The sequence below is a fragment of the Phyllostomus discolor genome, chromosome 13, assembly GCF_004126475.2.
Source record: "Phyllostomus discolor isolate MPI-MPIP mPhyDis1 chromosome 13, mPhyDis1.pri.v3, whole genome shotgun sequence".
Lineage (NCBI taxonomy): Eukaryota > Metazoa > Chordata > Mammalia > Chiroptera > Phyllostomidae > Phyllostomus > Phyllostomus discolor.
The window spans coordinates 20,266,090-20,283,766 of NC_040915.2; the positions used below are offsets into that span (position 1 = coordinate 20,266,090).

General features: G+C 51.4%; 1 protein-coding gene across 4 annotated transcripts in view; it reads left to right on the plus strand.

Moving 5' to 3' along the window:
- The window catches only part of AFAP1L1 (actin filament associated protein 1 like 1), a 58,036-nt gene that overhangs the window by 21,236 nt on the left and 19,123 nt on the right, over nt 1-17,677 (plus strand). The window contains exons 1-9 of one of the 4 annotated variants that reach the window (XM_036014835.1): nt 2,441-3,550; nt 3,878-4,006; nt 5,151-5,234; nt 5,957-6,054; nt 7,172-7,280; nt 10,974-11,072; nt 11,763-11,974; nt 13,934-14,113; nt 16,177-16,269. In XM_036014835.1, coding sequence (XP_035870728.1) covers nt 3,964-4,006; nt 5,151-5,234; nt 5,957-6,054; nt 7,172-7,280; nt 10,974-11,072; nt 11,763-11,974; nt 13,934-14,113; nt 16,177-16,269 — 918 coding nt within the window. In that variant the 5' untranslated portion in view covers nt 2,441-3,550; nt 3,878-3,963. Of the gene's footprint in view, nt 1-2,440; nt 3,551-3,585; nt 4,007-5,150; nt 5,235-5,956; nt 6,055-7,171; nt 7,281-10,973; nt 11,073-11,762; nt 11,975-13,933; nt 14,114-16,176; nt 16,270-17,677 lie in introns of those variants that run through there. The other 3 variants (XM_036014834.1, XM_036014833.1, XM_028528942.2) reach the window with 3 other exon arrangements.

Here is a 17,677-nt window from a genome sequence, read left to right on the forward strand (position 1 = left end):
CACAGCCTGGGCGTGTCAGGATGATGCTCTGACCGACTGAACTGCCCAGCCAGGGCCCAGCTCATGTTTCTTAATGCAGAGAACTCACTCCCAACCTAGCAGTCACTACTTTAGAGGCCGTTATAACAAAGCTTACACTGGCAGCAGGAGTACTGCCACACACGGGCACTTACTTGCTGACAGCAGCGAGGAGAACTCTGGGACCTCCGTCACAGCAGAGGGAAAGAGGAGAGGTGGCAGTGGGAGGGGCGGGGAGGAGAGGAAGGGACAGAGGGGACGGCTGATCTGGATATTATTCACCAGTTAAAAGGAATGAAGTACTGACTCACACTGCAATATAGATGAACCTTGAACACTTTATGCCACCTGAAAGAATCCAGTCACAGAAGGCCACATCGTGATTTTTTCTTTAATTGACATGAAACAGTCAGAAGAGATAAATTCATATAGACAACGACAGAGAGGCAAGTGACCTTTAGGGCTGGGGACAAAATGGGAGTTGGAAGTAATGACCTTGTTATAAAGCTGATTGTCACAGCGGTCTCATAACTCTGAAAATATAATGAGAACCAGTGTGTGGACACTATTTTTTAAAAAGTCCAAAAAGTTTGAGGTTATGCATTGAAAGACAATAACCCTCAGGAAGGTGTGATTGGGGCAGGGGATGCCTAGGAGGTCCCCAAGATGCTTTCAGGGGGTCTGTAAAGTGGGAACTACTGTCATGTAGTACTGAGGCCTCCGGTGGCTTTCCACCCTCAAGGTCTCACTGGCATCCAATGGCGTTTCCAGAGGCTGCGTGCCGCGTGATGACAGGGTAGCTCTGAAGGCTCATGGGCTGTGTGCCTGTGCATCGTTGTGCGTTAATGTTTTCTCTGTCTTAATTCTTAACACAGGTAATGTTGATAGATATAATCCACATAAAACAAAAGCTCTTTGGGGTCCTCAATGATTTTTAAAAGTGTGAAGGACTCCTGAGGCTAAGAAGTCTGTAAACCCCTGGCAGAAGAATAAAGAGCCACTGCCCCCACAGCCCTGACATTCCTGCAGACAGTGGAGCCATGTCCTGAATTTCCAAACATGAACCCTGCCTGCAGGCCCCAAGAGAGCTCCGTGGTGGCCTGCGGTGCCTCCTCTGTGAGCGATTATGTGTGCACGCACAGGAAGTCAGAGAATGCCCACTGGAACAATATTTTATTCCATTTCTAGTTCTCCAAGGGGCATACAGTTACTGCTCAGGAAGTAATTTGGAATTCAGTTACCGAATTTTTCGGACTGTAAGATGCACCAGACCAGAAGACGCACCTACGTTTTAGAGGAGGAAAATAGGGAAAAAAATTTTGGAGCAAAAAATGTGGTAAAATATTTAATAACATAAATAACATAGGCTGCCACCTCCCCCCCAAACAGCGAGCCTGGTAAGCTGCATTCAGACTAGAAGACGTACCCCCATTTCCTCCTAAATTTGGGTGGTGCGTCTTATAATCCGAAAAATATAGTAACTGACTTCTGGTGTGTCTGTTGAGGGTGCTGGAGGAGTTTGTGATTCCATTTGAAAACATTTCCTTCACAACAGCTGAGATGATTTTAAATGATTTCCTACTTCAAAGAGAGACTCCCCCCGCCCACCCCAGAAGCCTCCATCACATGGCATTGAAAGGGCGCGGGCCCTGGAGGCAGCACGGCCTCGGGCCCCTTTCACTCAGGATCGGAGGTGCGGGTGCCCCTTGCAGTTACATGACTCAGCAGCTCTAGGAATCACACGAACTTGAACTCAGCCTGGCTCCTCCTCTTTCAAGCTGTGCCACCATCCCATAGCTACTCTATCTCTGGAACATAGGTCACCTGATAGGACCTGCTCACAGATGTGGGGAGAGAAAGCGACATTGCACGGGAAGTCCTGACCTCAGTGCCCCGAGGCAGAGAGAGCTCACAAGGTGGTAGCTGTCAGCCTTCCGCTCATTTCCAACAAATTCGAGGCGATGATGAAGACTGCCACAGAGAGAGGCAATGTCACATTCTCCCAACAAGTAGCACTCTCTAACCTAAGATTTCTGTTTTTTAAAAAGTCCTTCTGTGGTCACCTGTTCGTTCCCTCTTTCCTCAAACCCACGGAGAACGCCGCCACCAGGCAGGCCCCAGCCTAGATGCTGAGGAAGCGGAGATTCACCGTGCCGTCTATACTTGTTAGAGCCTTGGAGGCTGCGGAGGGGGACAGACGCTCACAGGGATCCGCACAGCACAGACCAGCGCACTAGACACTATGATGACCGTAAAAACGGCTGACTTGGCGTGAGCATTTACTACGTATGGGGCAAGGCACTACTCATGCACGGCATAATTCATCTTCACAGTGACCATAAGGGGTCACTACCCATAAGGGGTCACTAAGGGGTCGCTGTTATTACCCCCATTAACAGAGGAGGAAACTGAGTCACAGGCTAAGTAACTTGCCAAAGGTCCCACAGCTAATGAATGATAGAGCCTAGATTTGAACCTAGGTAGTCTGGCTCCCTGGCCAGTTCTCTTGTGCAGGATGTTATAGCCCCTCTTACCCGTCGGACCCTGTGGTGGTGAGTCAGAGTCTCACCATCTCTTCAGGAGGGCCCAGGGTGGGGAGAAGCCCGTGGAGCTGAGAGTCAAGAGCCTAGAATGAAAGTCCTGGCCCTTCTGCTTGCATCTGTGTGGTTCAAGCAGGTTACTTCATCTTCTCTGAGTCTTGGTTCTTTCATCTGCAAAGTGAGGGCAATCATGGGGCCTACCCCGAAACTTGTCGGTAGGACTGTATAAAATACTGCCGGGCAACACAGTGCTATGGGCAAAGGAACGGAGGGAGGTACCAGGTCAAGGCTGTGCTGGCCAAGTGGCCCTGGGGAAGTTATTTAACTGCTCTCTGAGCCTTAGTTTCATCCTCCAGATAATGGAGATAATAAAACGCTTGATGTGAGATTTAAATAAGACTACAAGTATGAAAGGGCTTAGCACAGCTCAGCACAGGTTAGCTTTAATATTTTGCACAAGGGATGGGAGAGTTGCAAATCAGGACAATGCTACTACTGTAATGAGGCTGGTCTTCAGCTCTAAGGCAAACCAAGTTCCTGTGACTGTTCGGGACAGGGAGACATCAATGACATCATGGCTTTGGCACACTCCAGCTGTTAAAGGGTCCTGTGCTCTAGGATTCTGCAACCCCATGTGGTCTCAACCAGCAGCAGCAGTAGCAGGGAACCTGTCAGAAATGCACTTTCAGGTTCCACCCCAGACCTCCTGAGTCAGAATCTGCACTTTGACAAGACCCCCCAGCTAACTCCCATATACATACACTCAAGTTTGAAAAGCACTGGTGTAGCATGGAAAGAAAGAATGGTAATTACAGTTGTGGGCCTGGGATGGGAAGGGTTAATGTGCAGTTTGGCTCCTGCCAAGGCACCGGAAACAGAAGTTTTCAGAGATTGAAGTGTATGAACTGATGGGACAGGAAGGCTCCCTTCCTGCCTGTGTCCAGGATGGCCAGGGGCTCCAGCCCGGGACCTGCACTGAGCCCCGAGCTGTGGTGAGGAAGGACCCCTGGGCCTGGAAAGCAGAGGGCATGCTGGGACAAAGGGAGGCCTGAGTGCCTCTTCTCGAGCTATATTAGTCCTCAGGCTAAGGCCATATGAGGTCTGAGCCAGAGCAGAGGAGCCCAGAGGAATGTCACAGTTAACTGAGAGGGTTCTCCCAAGGGAGGCTGGGAAGCCAGCTCTGAGACAGCTGTGTGAAGCCTCCGAGGCCTCCCTGTTGCTCCCAGCCCTACCCTCTGTCCCCTGCTTCCCTGACCTCTCGGGGGTGGGAGCAGGGCCGGCATCCCGGATGCAGAGTCGTGACCATGCTTCCTCCTCAGCGCTGGAGCAGCTGCTCCCCGAGCTCACGGGGCTGCTCAGCCTCCTGGACCACGAGTACCTCAGTGACAAAACCCTGGAGAAGAAGATGGCCGTGGCCTCCATCCTGCAGAGCCTGCAGCCTCTCCCAGGTCAGACACCAGCACTCCGCCCAGACCTCCTCCAGAACCTTTGCTGACTCCCCAGGGCCTGCTGGCAAGAGGAAGCCCAGGCCTTGTGGCACAGCATTCGACACTCTGTGTGGTCTGGCCGATGTCCTCATCCACTCAGCCCTTCTCCACACAACCCCGCCTGTGCTCTTTGTGCTGCTCCATCCTCAACCCACTACAAATTCCCACACACAAGGCACATGCCACACATACTCTCTACACATGAGAATGTGCATGTGGTATGTATGAAATGTACATGCCACATGCACATTCTCACATACACCTCACATGCACAGCACATCCATAACAAACATGCATTACACAAGACATACACTGTGCGCACATGACATACTCTCGCCAACAGCACACACTCACATGTACAGCACACGACACAACACATCTCTCACACCCCACATGCTGTCACACACAACACACATATACACAGAGCACATACACATCACACACTCCTATACGCAGACACACACTCTCACACCCACGGCCCCACATCACATCCATTCCCCTCCCTCTACTTCCCGCGGCTCCTCTGCCTCACTGTCTCCCAGCAGCAAGGCCACCTCACCTGCCCCAGCCTTTCTCTGCACCCCAAGTCAGCCCACGAGGTGATGCGTGTAAACCAAAAGCCCAGTGAACTCTAATGAGCTGTACCCACGTCCCACACTATTGGAGGGGTCTGAGAGACACGGTGGGAAGTCTCTACCGGATGACTTGCTGAGCCTTACTTCCCAGTGACAAAGCAGGTCAATGTCCTTGGCTGCCCTCACAGGACTGGGAGGAGGACAGGGGCAGTGTTTTGCTGAGCTTGCTGGAGCCCCTGTCCTCTGGCCAGCTCCAGAGCAGCCCCTGTGTTCTGCTTTCTGTACTGGGCCCTGGGCACCCTTTCACTGGGAGAAGGAGATCCTCAGGAACAACGTGAAGATGAAAACAAAGTTTGAAAACCAAGGATATCATTTCGTCGTGCATGTGCCTTGCAAACGATGCTGTGTCCTATGTGGGACAGAAGTCCCCAGTGGGGCAGGGGAGACCCAGCCCCTCCGCATAGTCAGCAGCCTCCAGCCCCTCCCTTCTCACTGCACAGATGTGACAAAAATGTTCTCCTTCCTTGCAGCAAAGGAAGTCTCCTACCTGTATGTGAACACAGCCGACCTCCACTCCGGGCCCAGCTTCGTGGAGTCCCTCTTTGAAGAATTTGGTGAGTGACTGTCTCCCCGCCTCAGGCTGTGGAAGTGTCCCGGACTGTGCAGGGAAATGCCTGCACCTGGGCCTGGCTCCAACCTTACAAAAGTGATCAATTAAGCAAGTTCCTGGGCCTCTCTGGGCCTTACCAGGTCTGAACGTCTAGTCAGATCTGTACAGTTGTGGGAAATCATCCCTAAAATTTGAGGAAAGGAAGGTATGAACGTGCAGGCCCAAGAAGGTATGGCACGTAGGGTGCTGTCTTGCCTGCTTCTCCACATTCATCAGCAGTGGCCGCCTGGGACCTGGGTTGAGCAGCACAGTGGCACCACGGGCATGGGCGCAGCTGAGCCGGGCTGCGTGCCGGGTATGTGCAGTGCCGGTTCTGTCTCCAGGGAAGACAGAACTCTTCGACACAGGGAGGGAGCTGCGGGTCAGGTGAGAGACTGTCAGGGGCCGACAGACTTAGGGAAAACACTGTGCTTCCATGACATAACCCCTACACATCCCCAGAGCACGGCACCAGACGTAATTTCATCGGATCCTCTCCATAACCCTGCAAGATAGACAAGGCCAGGTTACAGCTGAGAAGACCAGGTCTCAGAGGAAGGAAGCCATTGCTCATTAGGGCTACTACCCAAGTGGGTGGCGGAGGCCTGCTAACCCCAATTCTGCCCTCTTCCTGCTCTGCCACGCTCATCCTCGGCTTTCTCTGCCCAATGGCCTGACGCTTCATAGACTGTGACCTGAGTGACCTTCGGGACATGCCGGAGGATGATGGTGAACCCAGCAAAGGAAATAACCCTGAGCCAGCCAAGAGCCCGTCTCTGAAACATGTGAGTCATGGACATGCTTCCCACACCTCAGGCCCTTTATTGCTCTGGAGGGGGCAAGGAAAGCTCTCCCCCTGATGCTGGGGTGCTCCTGGGTGTGCAGGACCCTGTCCTCTCTTCTGTGCGGTAGTTAAGGCCAGAAACTGCACCATGGAACATGTCAGTGACTCATGCTCACTGTGCCCCTGCAGAGCAGACATAATGGTGAACTGACCTGTCCCCACCCAAAGGACGTCCCCACCCAAACTCGTGCTTGCTGTAGTACAGGTGGAGTCATAGGGAAAGCTCTGAAAGGTCTGGTGGCCTCTGCCCTCTTCCCTACTGCTGTGTGGCCTTGGGCAAATCACCCATTCTCTCTGAGCCTGGGTTTTTTTTAACCTATAAAATGAAGGCTTAGATCATATCTAGGGTTCCCAGCCTTGGGGCCATAGAATTAGGGCAAGGGACCCATAACCACATCAAGCACTGTCTGTCAACTGCATAATTCACTGTCAGCAGCACCAACGGTACCAACTGTTGACCACTTGTTATGTCCTTTCCATACTTGCAGCAACTGAGTGAGGTTGGTAGTATCATTATCCTTATTTCACGGGCAAGGAAACTGAGGCTCGGAGAGAGTGAGTGACATGTCAATGTCCCACCACTGGAAGGTAATACAGTGTAGTTGTAAGCCAGGGTTCCCTGGCCCAGGAGCCTAGGCTCTTGGCCACGAGGTGATACCACCTCACTAAATTACATGTCTCACACTTGTCCTGCTGTTCCTCCTGTGTATGCAGAGATGGTTGTAGGGTTTTGCAGAACTCTCAGTAGCTTTTGATAATTCTGCACGTGCTCATTCAAGTGTTTAACTCCTCCTCTGTGGCAGTCTACAAAACTTTTAGACATTACAGAAGAGCCCTGAGGCTTAAGTAATTTGGATAAGAAACACAGGACCAACCAAAAAACTCAAGGTTTCCCAGCTCTGCCCTTCTGCAAGTCTATTACATGTTATGGCTCCAGTCAGATCCTGCCCTCTAGCCGCTCCTGCCGCCCTGTCCCCAGCCTCCTTCCTGTCACTCTGCTGCTCCCCTCTGCACCCCTGGCCTTCTTAGTCTCACACACACCCCTCTTTGCCCTCCAGGCAGCAGACCTGCCTCCACCGCTCCCCAACAGGCCTCCACCCGAGGACTACTATGAGGAGGCCCTTCCCCTGGGGCCAGGCAAGTCCCCTGAGTACATCAGCTCTCACAGTAAGTTCTGGTCACCCTGGGAGTCAAGGGCAAGGAGGAGGCGGCTCCTCTCCTGAAGCTCCAAGCCCGGCCCTCCCCCAGCCATGCCCACCTCCTGAGGAGGGGCCGCCTGAGCACCAGGCCCATTTAGTGACATCCTGGATGCAGGGTCAGTGTGTGCGACCCTGGGGGTCAGGAGTTCAGGCTCCAGTACCAGTCTGTGTGGCCTTGGACAAGCCCCTTCACCGCTCTGGGCCTCTGTTCCCCTGCCCTAAGTAGGAAAGAGGGGCCAGATAACACACATGTAAATGCGCCAAGATGGAGGTACACAGGCCGCCAGTAGAACATGGTTCCTAGCACTGAAGCTGGTACCAACCCGAGTGCTCCTCTTCTGTGGACTGGGGAAATAATGTGTGTTTCAGCAGAGTCACATCTTACAGATGGATCGGGCTGTCAAGGCACACGATAAAAAAGCACGTGGTCGAAATCAGAAGTCTTCAGAGTAGAGTGTGGCCACCCCAGGGGGTTTATGAGATGATGTAGGCAGATGTAGTAGATGCTCTATTTATGTTTAGATCAACACATCTTTTTAAAATGTCTGCGTGAATGTTTATAGTATTTATAGTCTAATAATAGCATGATGCTTGTATTTAGTTTATATATAATTGTGTATGAATAATACAAACATACATAATATATACATATGTAATTTATACACATAGGTAACACAAGTGTATTTCATGATTATATTTTTCCTGATAGGTGAGCACAATAAAATAATTTAGAGGTACAAATTACCTCTGAAAAATCTCTTAAACCGGCCACAAAGGAGAGTGTTCAGTTCTGACTTGTCCCTCAGTTGGTCCCCTCCAGTGTTGTAAGAGGTGGCCGTTCCTCTGAGGGTCAGACAAGGCACTGGCTTGGGTGTGGGACTTAGCGCTCCACACGAGAAAGCACAGGTGGTTCTGGATGGCCCAGCAGGGGGACTGACTTATGCACAGGACGCTGGAGCACTGCTGTGCTGTCGTCCAGCTGCGCGCTGGAGTACTCCCCAGCCACAGGGAAGGAAAGAGAAGAGGTCCTCTGTGCTGATCAGAAGTGAACTCCAAGATACAGTCATTGGAAAAAATCGAACACGGCATATGACATGACTCTACTTATTTTTTAACAGGACACATGCAATACATTCATTTTAACAATTTTTCTAGGATACGCAAGAAACTCTTAACAGTACTATACTGTGGGGAATGAAGAAAAATCTAGATGGGGGAACATAGATTCCCAAATTGTTTTGTGCTGATTGTGCTTTACACCACGGGTGTGTGTATGTGTGTGTATTTGTAGTAAAGTACAGGTAACACAACATTGACCATGTCGGCCGCTTTGAAGTGTCCACCCAGCAGCATTTAGTGCACTCACAGTGTCGGCCATCAGCACTGCCTAGCTCCCAGACGTCCCCATCACCCCAGAAGAAGACCCGTACCCGTTAAGCAGTCACTCCCTACTCCCCTTTCCCCCGAGCCCCTGCCAACCACCAATCTGCTTTCTGTCTCCTTGGTTTTGCCTTTCTGGACACTCCACATAACAGAATCATACAATATGTGGCCTTCTGATTGTGGCTTATTTCACTCAGCATGTTTTCAAGGTCCATCCATGTCATTGCATATATCAGTACTTCTTTCCTTTTCATGGCCAAGTAATATTCCACATTTGGTTTGTCCCCCTCATCAGCTGGCTGGTGGACATTTGGGTTGTTTCCACCTTTGGCTACTGTGGCATACTATTTTTATAATTACCAAACTAGCTAAAAGAGAGTGAAACGGCGAGGTCGGACCAGGTGACCAGTGGCTCTCTTCAGCCTTCATAGTCATGGCTCTCCCGTCACTGTGAGCAGCTGTTTGTGTGTGGAGCACGTGACTTTATTTTATCCACTGGAGAAGGGGGAGGAAGAAGGGAGCGAAGCGCCAGGGCAGCCCGCAGCTGGGTGAGGCTGCTCTGCCTCCCCAGAGAGCTCCCGCCCCTCCCACCTGGGGCAGAGAAGCCACCTCCGGCAGCACGCAGTGGGGATGCTGGGGCAGCAGGGAAGGGAGGGCCTCAGGAAGGGCCAGCGACCTTGTCCAGGGAGAGGGCGCCAAGCCCATTAAGGAGTATCCTTCCTCTTGCACACAGCGTCCAGCCCTGGCAGGTGTCCTGGCACTTTGGCCAGGGTGTCCCCTCCCTCTTCTCCAGCTCGCCTCCTCCTCCCCCACCCCCACCCCTCTGGCCCTGACTCCCCCAGGCCACCTCACAGCGCATGTCACTCTGAAGCCTCCAAGTGCCGGCTGGGAAAGGCAGGCCCCGAGCCTCACTTGGACGATACAACTGGATGTCCCCGGCGCTGAGGATCTGAGCACGTCCGTCCTCCGGAAACAGAGGGGCAGCAGGGTCTGGGAGCCCAGAGCGGGGCTCTGAGGAACAGTGGGCGTGAGAGCGAGCAGACTGCATGAAGGAAGGCTTCCTGACGGAGGGGTGTGCCTCTATCCCTTAGGCTGGCAACCCCCATTCTCATCCAGGGTCCGTCACTAGCAAACATGTGTGGCTCAGTTTCCTCACCTGTAAAATGGGCGCTGGTGAACTGCGTTGTGGGACCCGGTGGAGACAAGGATAATGATAGCTGGCCTTCGAGCACACTGTGTCATGCCCTGTGCTGAGAGTGGACATGCATTATACCACTAAGCCAAGATGGGACTGTTCATGTCACCTTAAGTTGAAGCACCTGAGACACAGAGAAACTGTTACCTGTCCAGGGTCACTCAGTGAATGGTGGAGATAGATTTAAACTCAAATCCAGTCAATCCCGAAGCACATGCCCTTAACCCGCAGAACTTCGGGGTGTGTTCCAGAGACTGTCTACATCAAAATAACGTTTAAAAAAATCACTCCAATATACATATTTTCTATTTTTACATGTGTTTTTAAATGTCCTATTAAGTAGTTAGGTTTTCTTTAAATGCCGATTCCTCAGCTGAATCCACACCAGTGAATCAGAATTTCTAGGGATACAGCCCAAGGATCTGCATTTTAAAAAGATGCCTGGTAACTCTGAAACAACACATGTGAGGTAGCCCAACCCCTTATGGTGCTGCAGCCCCTGAGTGGGACTGTGTCGTGGAAACTCGGCCCAGGCAACTGCTGCACTCACTTTTATGTGCATCATCATCACCTCCAGTCCGTCTGCCCCTCTGAAGTCGCAGAGGCTTAGGGGGAGAACTGCTGGGACAAAAGGAGGGGGTGTGTTCGGGAGTGAGCAGAGGGGCTGAGGTGGCAGAGAAGGAGGCAGAAGCAGAACAGGGAGGGGGTCTGGAACACCACTCGGTGCATACAGGGACCCACCAGTGCTCTGGGGTCCTTGAGGAGGGGCTGCCCACTCTCTGCCAGCAAAGGTCAGAGAAAAAATCTCTGAGCTGGGTCTTGAAGCGTGAGTAGGCGTCCTCTGGGGGAAAAGAAGAGGGCACAGCAGATATCATGAGCAAGGCCAGGAGGTGTGCCAGGGCCCACTAGGGCAGTGCCTATGACAGGAGCACAGAGGGCATGTGGGGAGCAACAGTAGACGAGGCACATTCAGGAAGCCCCACAGCCTGGCATGCCACTCCCCCTTCCCTGCGGGGCCAGGGTCTGGCCCCTGAACTCTGCCTGCATTTCTCCGAAGTTCAGCTCTTTCTGCCAACCCCACAGATGGCTGCAGCCCAGCCCAGTCCACTGTGGACGCCTACTACGAGGACGCGGACAGCAGCTACCCCTCGACCAGGATGAACGGAGAGCTGAAGAACTCCTGTAAGTTCCAGGCAGGCCTTCAGTGGGGTTCTGTCCCCTTGACCTGGCCCTTGACCTGGCCCTTGACGTGCATGTGCCTACCACCCCCTGGACCTCCCTTGGGCCACCAGGGAGGACCCAAAGCCCTTGTCCTCAGTGGCCTCAAGATTCAGTGGAAAGATCACTGGTACAGGAGTCGGGGTCCCCCATGGGGCCCTTGCCCTGACTCTGGTGACTGCCCTTAGACTAGCCACCTGTTCTCTTTGAGCCTCTGGTTGCCTCATGTCTACGGTGGGGACTTGCTGGAGTGCCACCAGAATGACCTGGGACAGCGGATGCGGAGATCGTGGGGTAGTGACCATCGCTGATGGTTACTGAGCACTCGCTGAGTGCTAGGCCCTTAGCTAAACCCTCCACCTTCACTGAACCTCACAACAGCCCGATCTGGTGGATACTATGCTGCTATTGCTCGTGAGGGCCGTTTTACTGAGGAGGAAACTGCAGCTCTGAAGAGTAGAGTCACCAAGGTCACAAAGCTAGTGGTGAACGCAAAACACAGTGCCCGTGTGGGGGTTTAGTCGTTACCATGGTCACAGCTCACACCCACCCCTCACGGTCCTGGGGCCCCAGAGCAGGGATGCACGTGGAGGGGCCAGGGGGGGCCTCCCAGCTGATGGCACAGTGGCAGGTCCTTTCCCGTGGCACCTGCAGACAATGACTCTGACGCAATGAGCAGCTCCTACGAGTCCTATGACGAGGAGGAAGAGGAAGGAAAGGGGCTGCAGCCCACGCACCAGTGGCCCTCCGAGGAGGCCTCCATGCACCTGGTGAGGGACTGCAGGATATGTGCCTTCCTGCTGCGGAAAAAGCGCTTTGGGCAGTGGGCCAAGCAGCTGACCGTCATCAGGGAGGACCAGCTCCTGGTGAGTGGGCGCGGACGTGTTCCTCTCGGCCTCACGTAGGCGCACGCGTGTGTCTGTGTGTGGGCGGGCGTGTCGGCCACGGTTACTCCGGGCTTGTGCACAGGGACTCAGAGCCTGGCGCTTTGAAGATTGGAGCAGAAGTTTTAAAAAAAAAAAACAAAAACCTCAGAAGACTTGCCATGGACTTTACCAAGAGTCTGTTTTGCCAGAGACACATTTTATTTTTACACTTTAAAATAATGGTTATTGTTTTTCATTATGCAACTAAAGTGTTTATTTATAAAATAGAGCAAAACAAAATGAAGACATGATTTTTTAAAACACCACCTATAATCCCATTGACCAAGAGCTACCCACTGTTAATTTTTTTTTTTTTTTTTTTGAGAATACATTTACTGAAGCTGCAAACAGTGAAACAAGGAGGGGCCTAGCACAGAAAAGCATCGGGAGAGAGTCTGGGCGGGGCTCCGCTTTGGCTGTCTAGGGCTGCTGTCGGCTCACTGGAGTCAGAGAAAAGGGGCCTTGGAGACAGGCTCAGGGGTCAGCCCAGGATGAGCTGCTGCCGCCCACAGCTCCTCTGGGTACAAGTCTTGTGGGGCCCTTAAGAGTTTAGGAGAAAGAAAATTCACTCAAAAAAGAAATTCAAGCGGGCATGCCCAAGGAGGTTATGCCTGTTAAGCTTCAATAGACATATTTCCACCCGCATTTTCACATACATCACTCTTTTCCAAAACTGAGCCTTACTTTCTTAAAAGTTCTTTTTAGTTCACCATCTCTCAGCACTACTATTTCATAAAAGAAACTGTACCTTTAATTGCAAAGTAGAAGAATGGGCATAACTTCAGAAAAAAATAGTTCTTTACCCAAAAGTCTGTTGACAAGACTTGCCTCACAGGTATTCTTTTGAAACACAACCTTTCTCATCCCAGAGCAGTGAAACGCTAATCCTAGCCCAGAAACAGTCCAGTGTCTTGACTTACTCTTTCCATTCTGTACACCCGCTGTTTTTCTTGACTTCCTGCACTGCCTAGGAATTCTGGCACAATGCAAAAACAAATGGTGAGAGTGGGCATCCCTGTCTCCGTCCAGATCTCAAAGGAAAGTTTCAGTAATTTACCACCAAGACTGATATTTGTTATGGGTTGTTTGTAGATGTCTCTTATTATCACATAAAGGAAATTCCCTCCACTCGTAGTTGAGGAGCTTATTTTATAAATAGATGCAGAATTTGATCAAATACTATTCCTCCTTGTATTGAGATAAAGAGTTTGCCTCCTTTTTTCTGATAGTATGACGAATGGTATGGTTGGTTTCTGAATGTTAGCCACTCGTGCATTCCTAGAATAAACTCTGCTTGGTCTTGATCCAGTATGCTTTTTCTAGGTATATGAATTTCATTTGCTAATATTTTGCTTAGGGCTTTTGCAACGCTTTATGAGAGAAATTAGCCTATAAATTTCCTTTTGTAAAATCATTGTCAGGTTCCGGTACCCAGGTAATGCTGGCCTCATAATAAGAATTGGGAAGTAAGAATCATTATTGATGAACTGTTGACTTCCCAAATCCAACCATCTATCTCTGCTAGAATTCTCTCTCCCACATTCCTACCATGTAGCCCATTAGTGGCAGGGACCTGACTTCCTCACAAGTCAGCCTATTTCTTCTCTTTAGAAAAGTTCTTTACACCAGAAGTGATCTTCCTAGACTAGAATATCACTTCTTAACAGGTAGCTGTGCCCCCTGGGGCCCCTCAGTAGCCCCCTAAATCTGAAGATTGCTCAGAGATACCCCCTCTCCTCTGGGGCGAACAGCCACAGCCCCTGTTTTCATGCAGGCCCCACAGTGGGCTGGATGGGGGAGGTCTCTGTGGGGTCGAGCTCCTCCAAGCCTTTGTGCAAGGGTGTCTTCCTCCTCCACCCACCACTCCAGGAAGCCCTGACCTCTTCTCTTCCTGTCCAGTGTTATAAAAGCTCCAAGGACCGGCAGCCACATCTGAGGCTGACACTGGACACCTGCAATGTCATCTATGTGCCCAAGGACAGCCGGCACAAGAGGCATGAGCTGCGCTTTTCCCAGGGGGCTACCGAGGTCTTGGTGCTTGCACTGCAGAGCCGGGAGCAGGCCGAGGAGTGGCTGAAGGTACGGGGCCTTTGCCCTCCACCCACCTGCCCTCCCTTCCTTCCTCTCTTTCCAGGGAACAACCCTCAGCAGGGTGGGCTGCAGTCCCTGGGAGAACAGGCTTTGTTCAACTGAGGGGTCAATGCCTGTGCATGGCCAGGGCTCAAGTGTGCAAATGGGCCTCAGGGTGGAGGCCTGTGTTTCTTATTATTTGAATCCCCTCCCTAATATCCCTACTGTGGGCTTGTCCAGCCTGCACTTATATGCCTCCTAGAATGGGGAGCTTAATGCCTACAAAGGAAGCTGATTTTATCATTAAATAAACTAATCCTCTTTTTTCTTTTAAAAAAGGAAAAATCCTTCTTTGTCTTATGTGAAATGTGCATCCTTATAACATTCCCTGTGGTCCAGCTTCTGCATCTTGCAGCTACACAGAACTATTAGAGGTATCATGCACTGGCCACTTACTTTGAGTCACGCATTGTATTAAGAGCTTTACATACATGACCTCATTTACTTTTCACAATGGGTCTATTATTGTTTCCATTTTACAGATGAGGAAACTGAGGCACAGAGAACTTACATGACTTGCCAAAGGCCACTCAACCAAGTGGCTGGGGCCAGGATTAGAAGCTAACAAGGAAATCCACACCAAAGGCCATGGGCCGGGTATAACTGTGATGACAAGGCAGGTCTTGGGTGACACACAAACTTGAGTTCAAGTCGCAGGCCTAAGTGGCTATGTGATTGATCTTATACAGACGACTTCGCCCCTGTTTCCTCCTCCATCTACTGGTCCTTGTAAAAATTCTAGAGAGCTCTCAATATAGTGTCTGCCAGGCAGTAAGCGCTTAGTACTTATCAGGGATTACTGTGCAATAATGGGGAAGGCCACACCCCCAGGGCCTTTCCAACGGCCCTCCAGCCCTACACACTACCTTCATCCACTCTGACACCTTTCTTTATCCAACTCTGATCTTCCTGCTGGGACCAGAAACCAAACCCCTCCCTCCCCATCCTCCCTTCCTTCCTGTGATAACCAGCTCTCCCACTGGAATGCTGAGAGTCTCCTGTTACTGCCTTTGTCTCAGGAAGGGAAGGAACGGAGGAGAGAGCCTGACTGCTCTGGAGCCTCTGCCCTCAGGGAGCAGGGCGTGTCAGAGGAAGAAGCCCTGGAAGCAGAGTTAAGAGGCTGTCTGAACATCTAGTTCCCGGAGGCCATTAGCCCAAAGGTTCAGGGAGGCAACTACAGCTCCTTCTCTTGGAGCCACCTCATCCTAATCAGTAATTTAGGGACCACAGTTGTCCCTGCCCCACAGGGCTGCTGTAGGGATACAAAGGTGACCACTGTTATTTCTTGATTTGGATGCTGATTCTGTGTGGCCTTAGATGAGTAAGTACTATATTTTGCCATGTATAATGTATACTTTTTTGCCCAAATCTTTGAGGGAGAAATAAGGATGTACATTATACATGGGTGTAATGTTACATACCAGGGGTATAGTAATGGGTCTAATGATCCTGAGTATAATGTGCACAAAATGTGGGTGCACGCTACACACGGCAAAATCCGGTTAAGTGCCTTGGAGTCCCAGTTTCCATGTCTCTGAAATGGAAGCACGAGCCCTGGCTGCCCCACGAGCTGTTACAAGTGTCCAACACAGTCGACAGGAGCAAGTCCCTTGCCCTGTGCAGGGCATCCCGGTTCCTATGGCCCTGCTTCTCACTGGTCTCCAGACAACCCAGTTAGGTTATAACCCCAGTTACAGATGGGACAGTGAGTCCCAGAGCGGACAAGTGGCTTTCCTCAAGGACACACAAATAATTAGCAATGGAGCGAGGTCTAGAAGCCAAGCCTCTTGGTTCCCAGCCCCTCATCTCTTCAATTCAAGGGGCAGATAGAGGAGAAAGCCTCTGTAAACCCCGGTGTGCCCCACATGTGTGACAGCAGGCCCCATCAGCCTCTCTCTTCCATCCAGTGGTCCCACTCCTCTGCTCAGTGGCCCTGACCACACAGAACCCTTCTTCCTTCTGCTTCTGCAGCACCCGTGCCCCCTGCCCACAGCTGTGCGTCCTCTTCACAGGTCATCCGAGAGGTGAGCAAGCCCATCGCTGGGGCCGACGGGGCAGACGTGCCCAGATCCCCAGTCCTCCCATGCAGACTGGACCTGGACAAGGTACATCTATCCCCACGAGGTCTCCTCTGGGGCCGGCAGTGGGGACTTGGCACAGGCTCTCCCGTGGGGGTGCTCCGGCGCTGGTGGTGAACCAGGCACCCAGAGTGGTGGTGTACAAGCCACGAGTGCCCAGCACAGAGCTGGCAAACAGTAAGTGGAAGCAAAGGATAGGAAGGGTGGGGACCGTGCCCCATGTGCTGGAGAAGAAGCCCAACTCTATCCTCACTTAGCCTTTGCTGTTAGCTTTAGCCATTGATGGGTGAGAGAAAGCGTGTGTGTGCGCGCGCACACCTGCAGGTACATACTACTGTGGTGCCATTCAGAGGTGCTTGTAGAGATGAGCTCTCCTGTGGTTGTGTGTACGGGGGAGGGTAGCTAAAATGTTTAGGGTGGTACTTTTGGAGCACAGTGGGGGTGGGGATGTGGTGTTGGTAGGTCTGTCTCTCCATGGAGTCATGTGACTGAAGTGCCACCAAAATCACGAAGTTAATTCCAAAGGGCTCCCAGTGTTTCTCTCTTGATGAAAAGCTTGCCATCTATCACGGAACAAACAGAACCATAACTTCTGTTTCACAGTTTATGGGGCTGGTTCTTTATACCTTTGCCCGTCTATCCCATATCTGGCAGTTGCCGGGTTTCCAGCCTTTGGAAATTGAGGGGAGCACACGGCCTCTCCTATCCTCCCAACACCCCAGTACTATGATTACAGGGAAGCATCCCTGAGCCTGGTCTGCAGAGGGGCTGCAGAGCTCTGTGACCCCACCTGGTGGGTGGGTGTCATGTCATCCTGTCCTGAGTCTGGCCGGCACAGTTTAGTGTCCTAAGTGAGATGGCAGCACACCATGCAGGTGTTAGAAATGACAGTCCACTGACCTCACGGTTTCACTTGGGCTCCTGGCGCCTCCCAGCAGCCCAGTCAAAAGAGTGTAACTTGGGTGAGAAAACTGAGACTTGGGAGATGAAAGGATTTCTCCACGTTCCCGCAGCTAACAGGTGGTACTGGAGACATCGCTTCTTCCAAGGTCCATCTGATTGCTCTGCACCACATCCCACTGTACCTAGCAGGCACTTAATTGACCTACTTGGCTGTGACTTTTTAAAATGCCACTTCATCTCTTTTTCTCTATCCCCACTGTCATTTTGGTTCATACTGTTGCCCAGTCTCATCTTGCCCAGGATGACCCTCTGTTAAGTAGCTCTTTAGCTTCTAGTCTTGCTCACTCTTGTCCATCCCCCATGATGCCACTGGAACCAACTTGCTAATCTGGTTGCATTATATTAATATCCCCCTTAAATATCTTCCCAGCTCCCTGTTACCTGGTCCAAACACCTAGGACATTTATCTCAATGTGTTATAATTCATTGCTTTGCTCCCCAAATAGACTGTGAATATCTCAAAGATGCAACC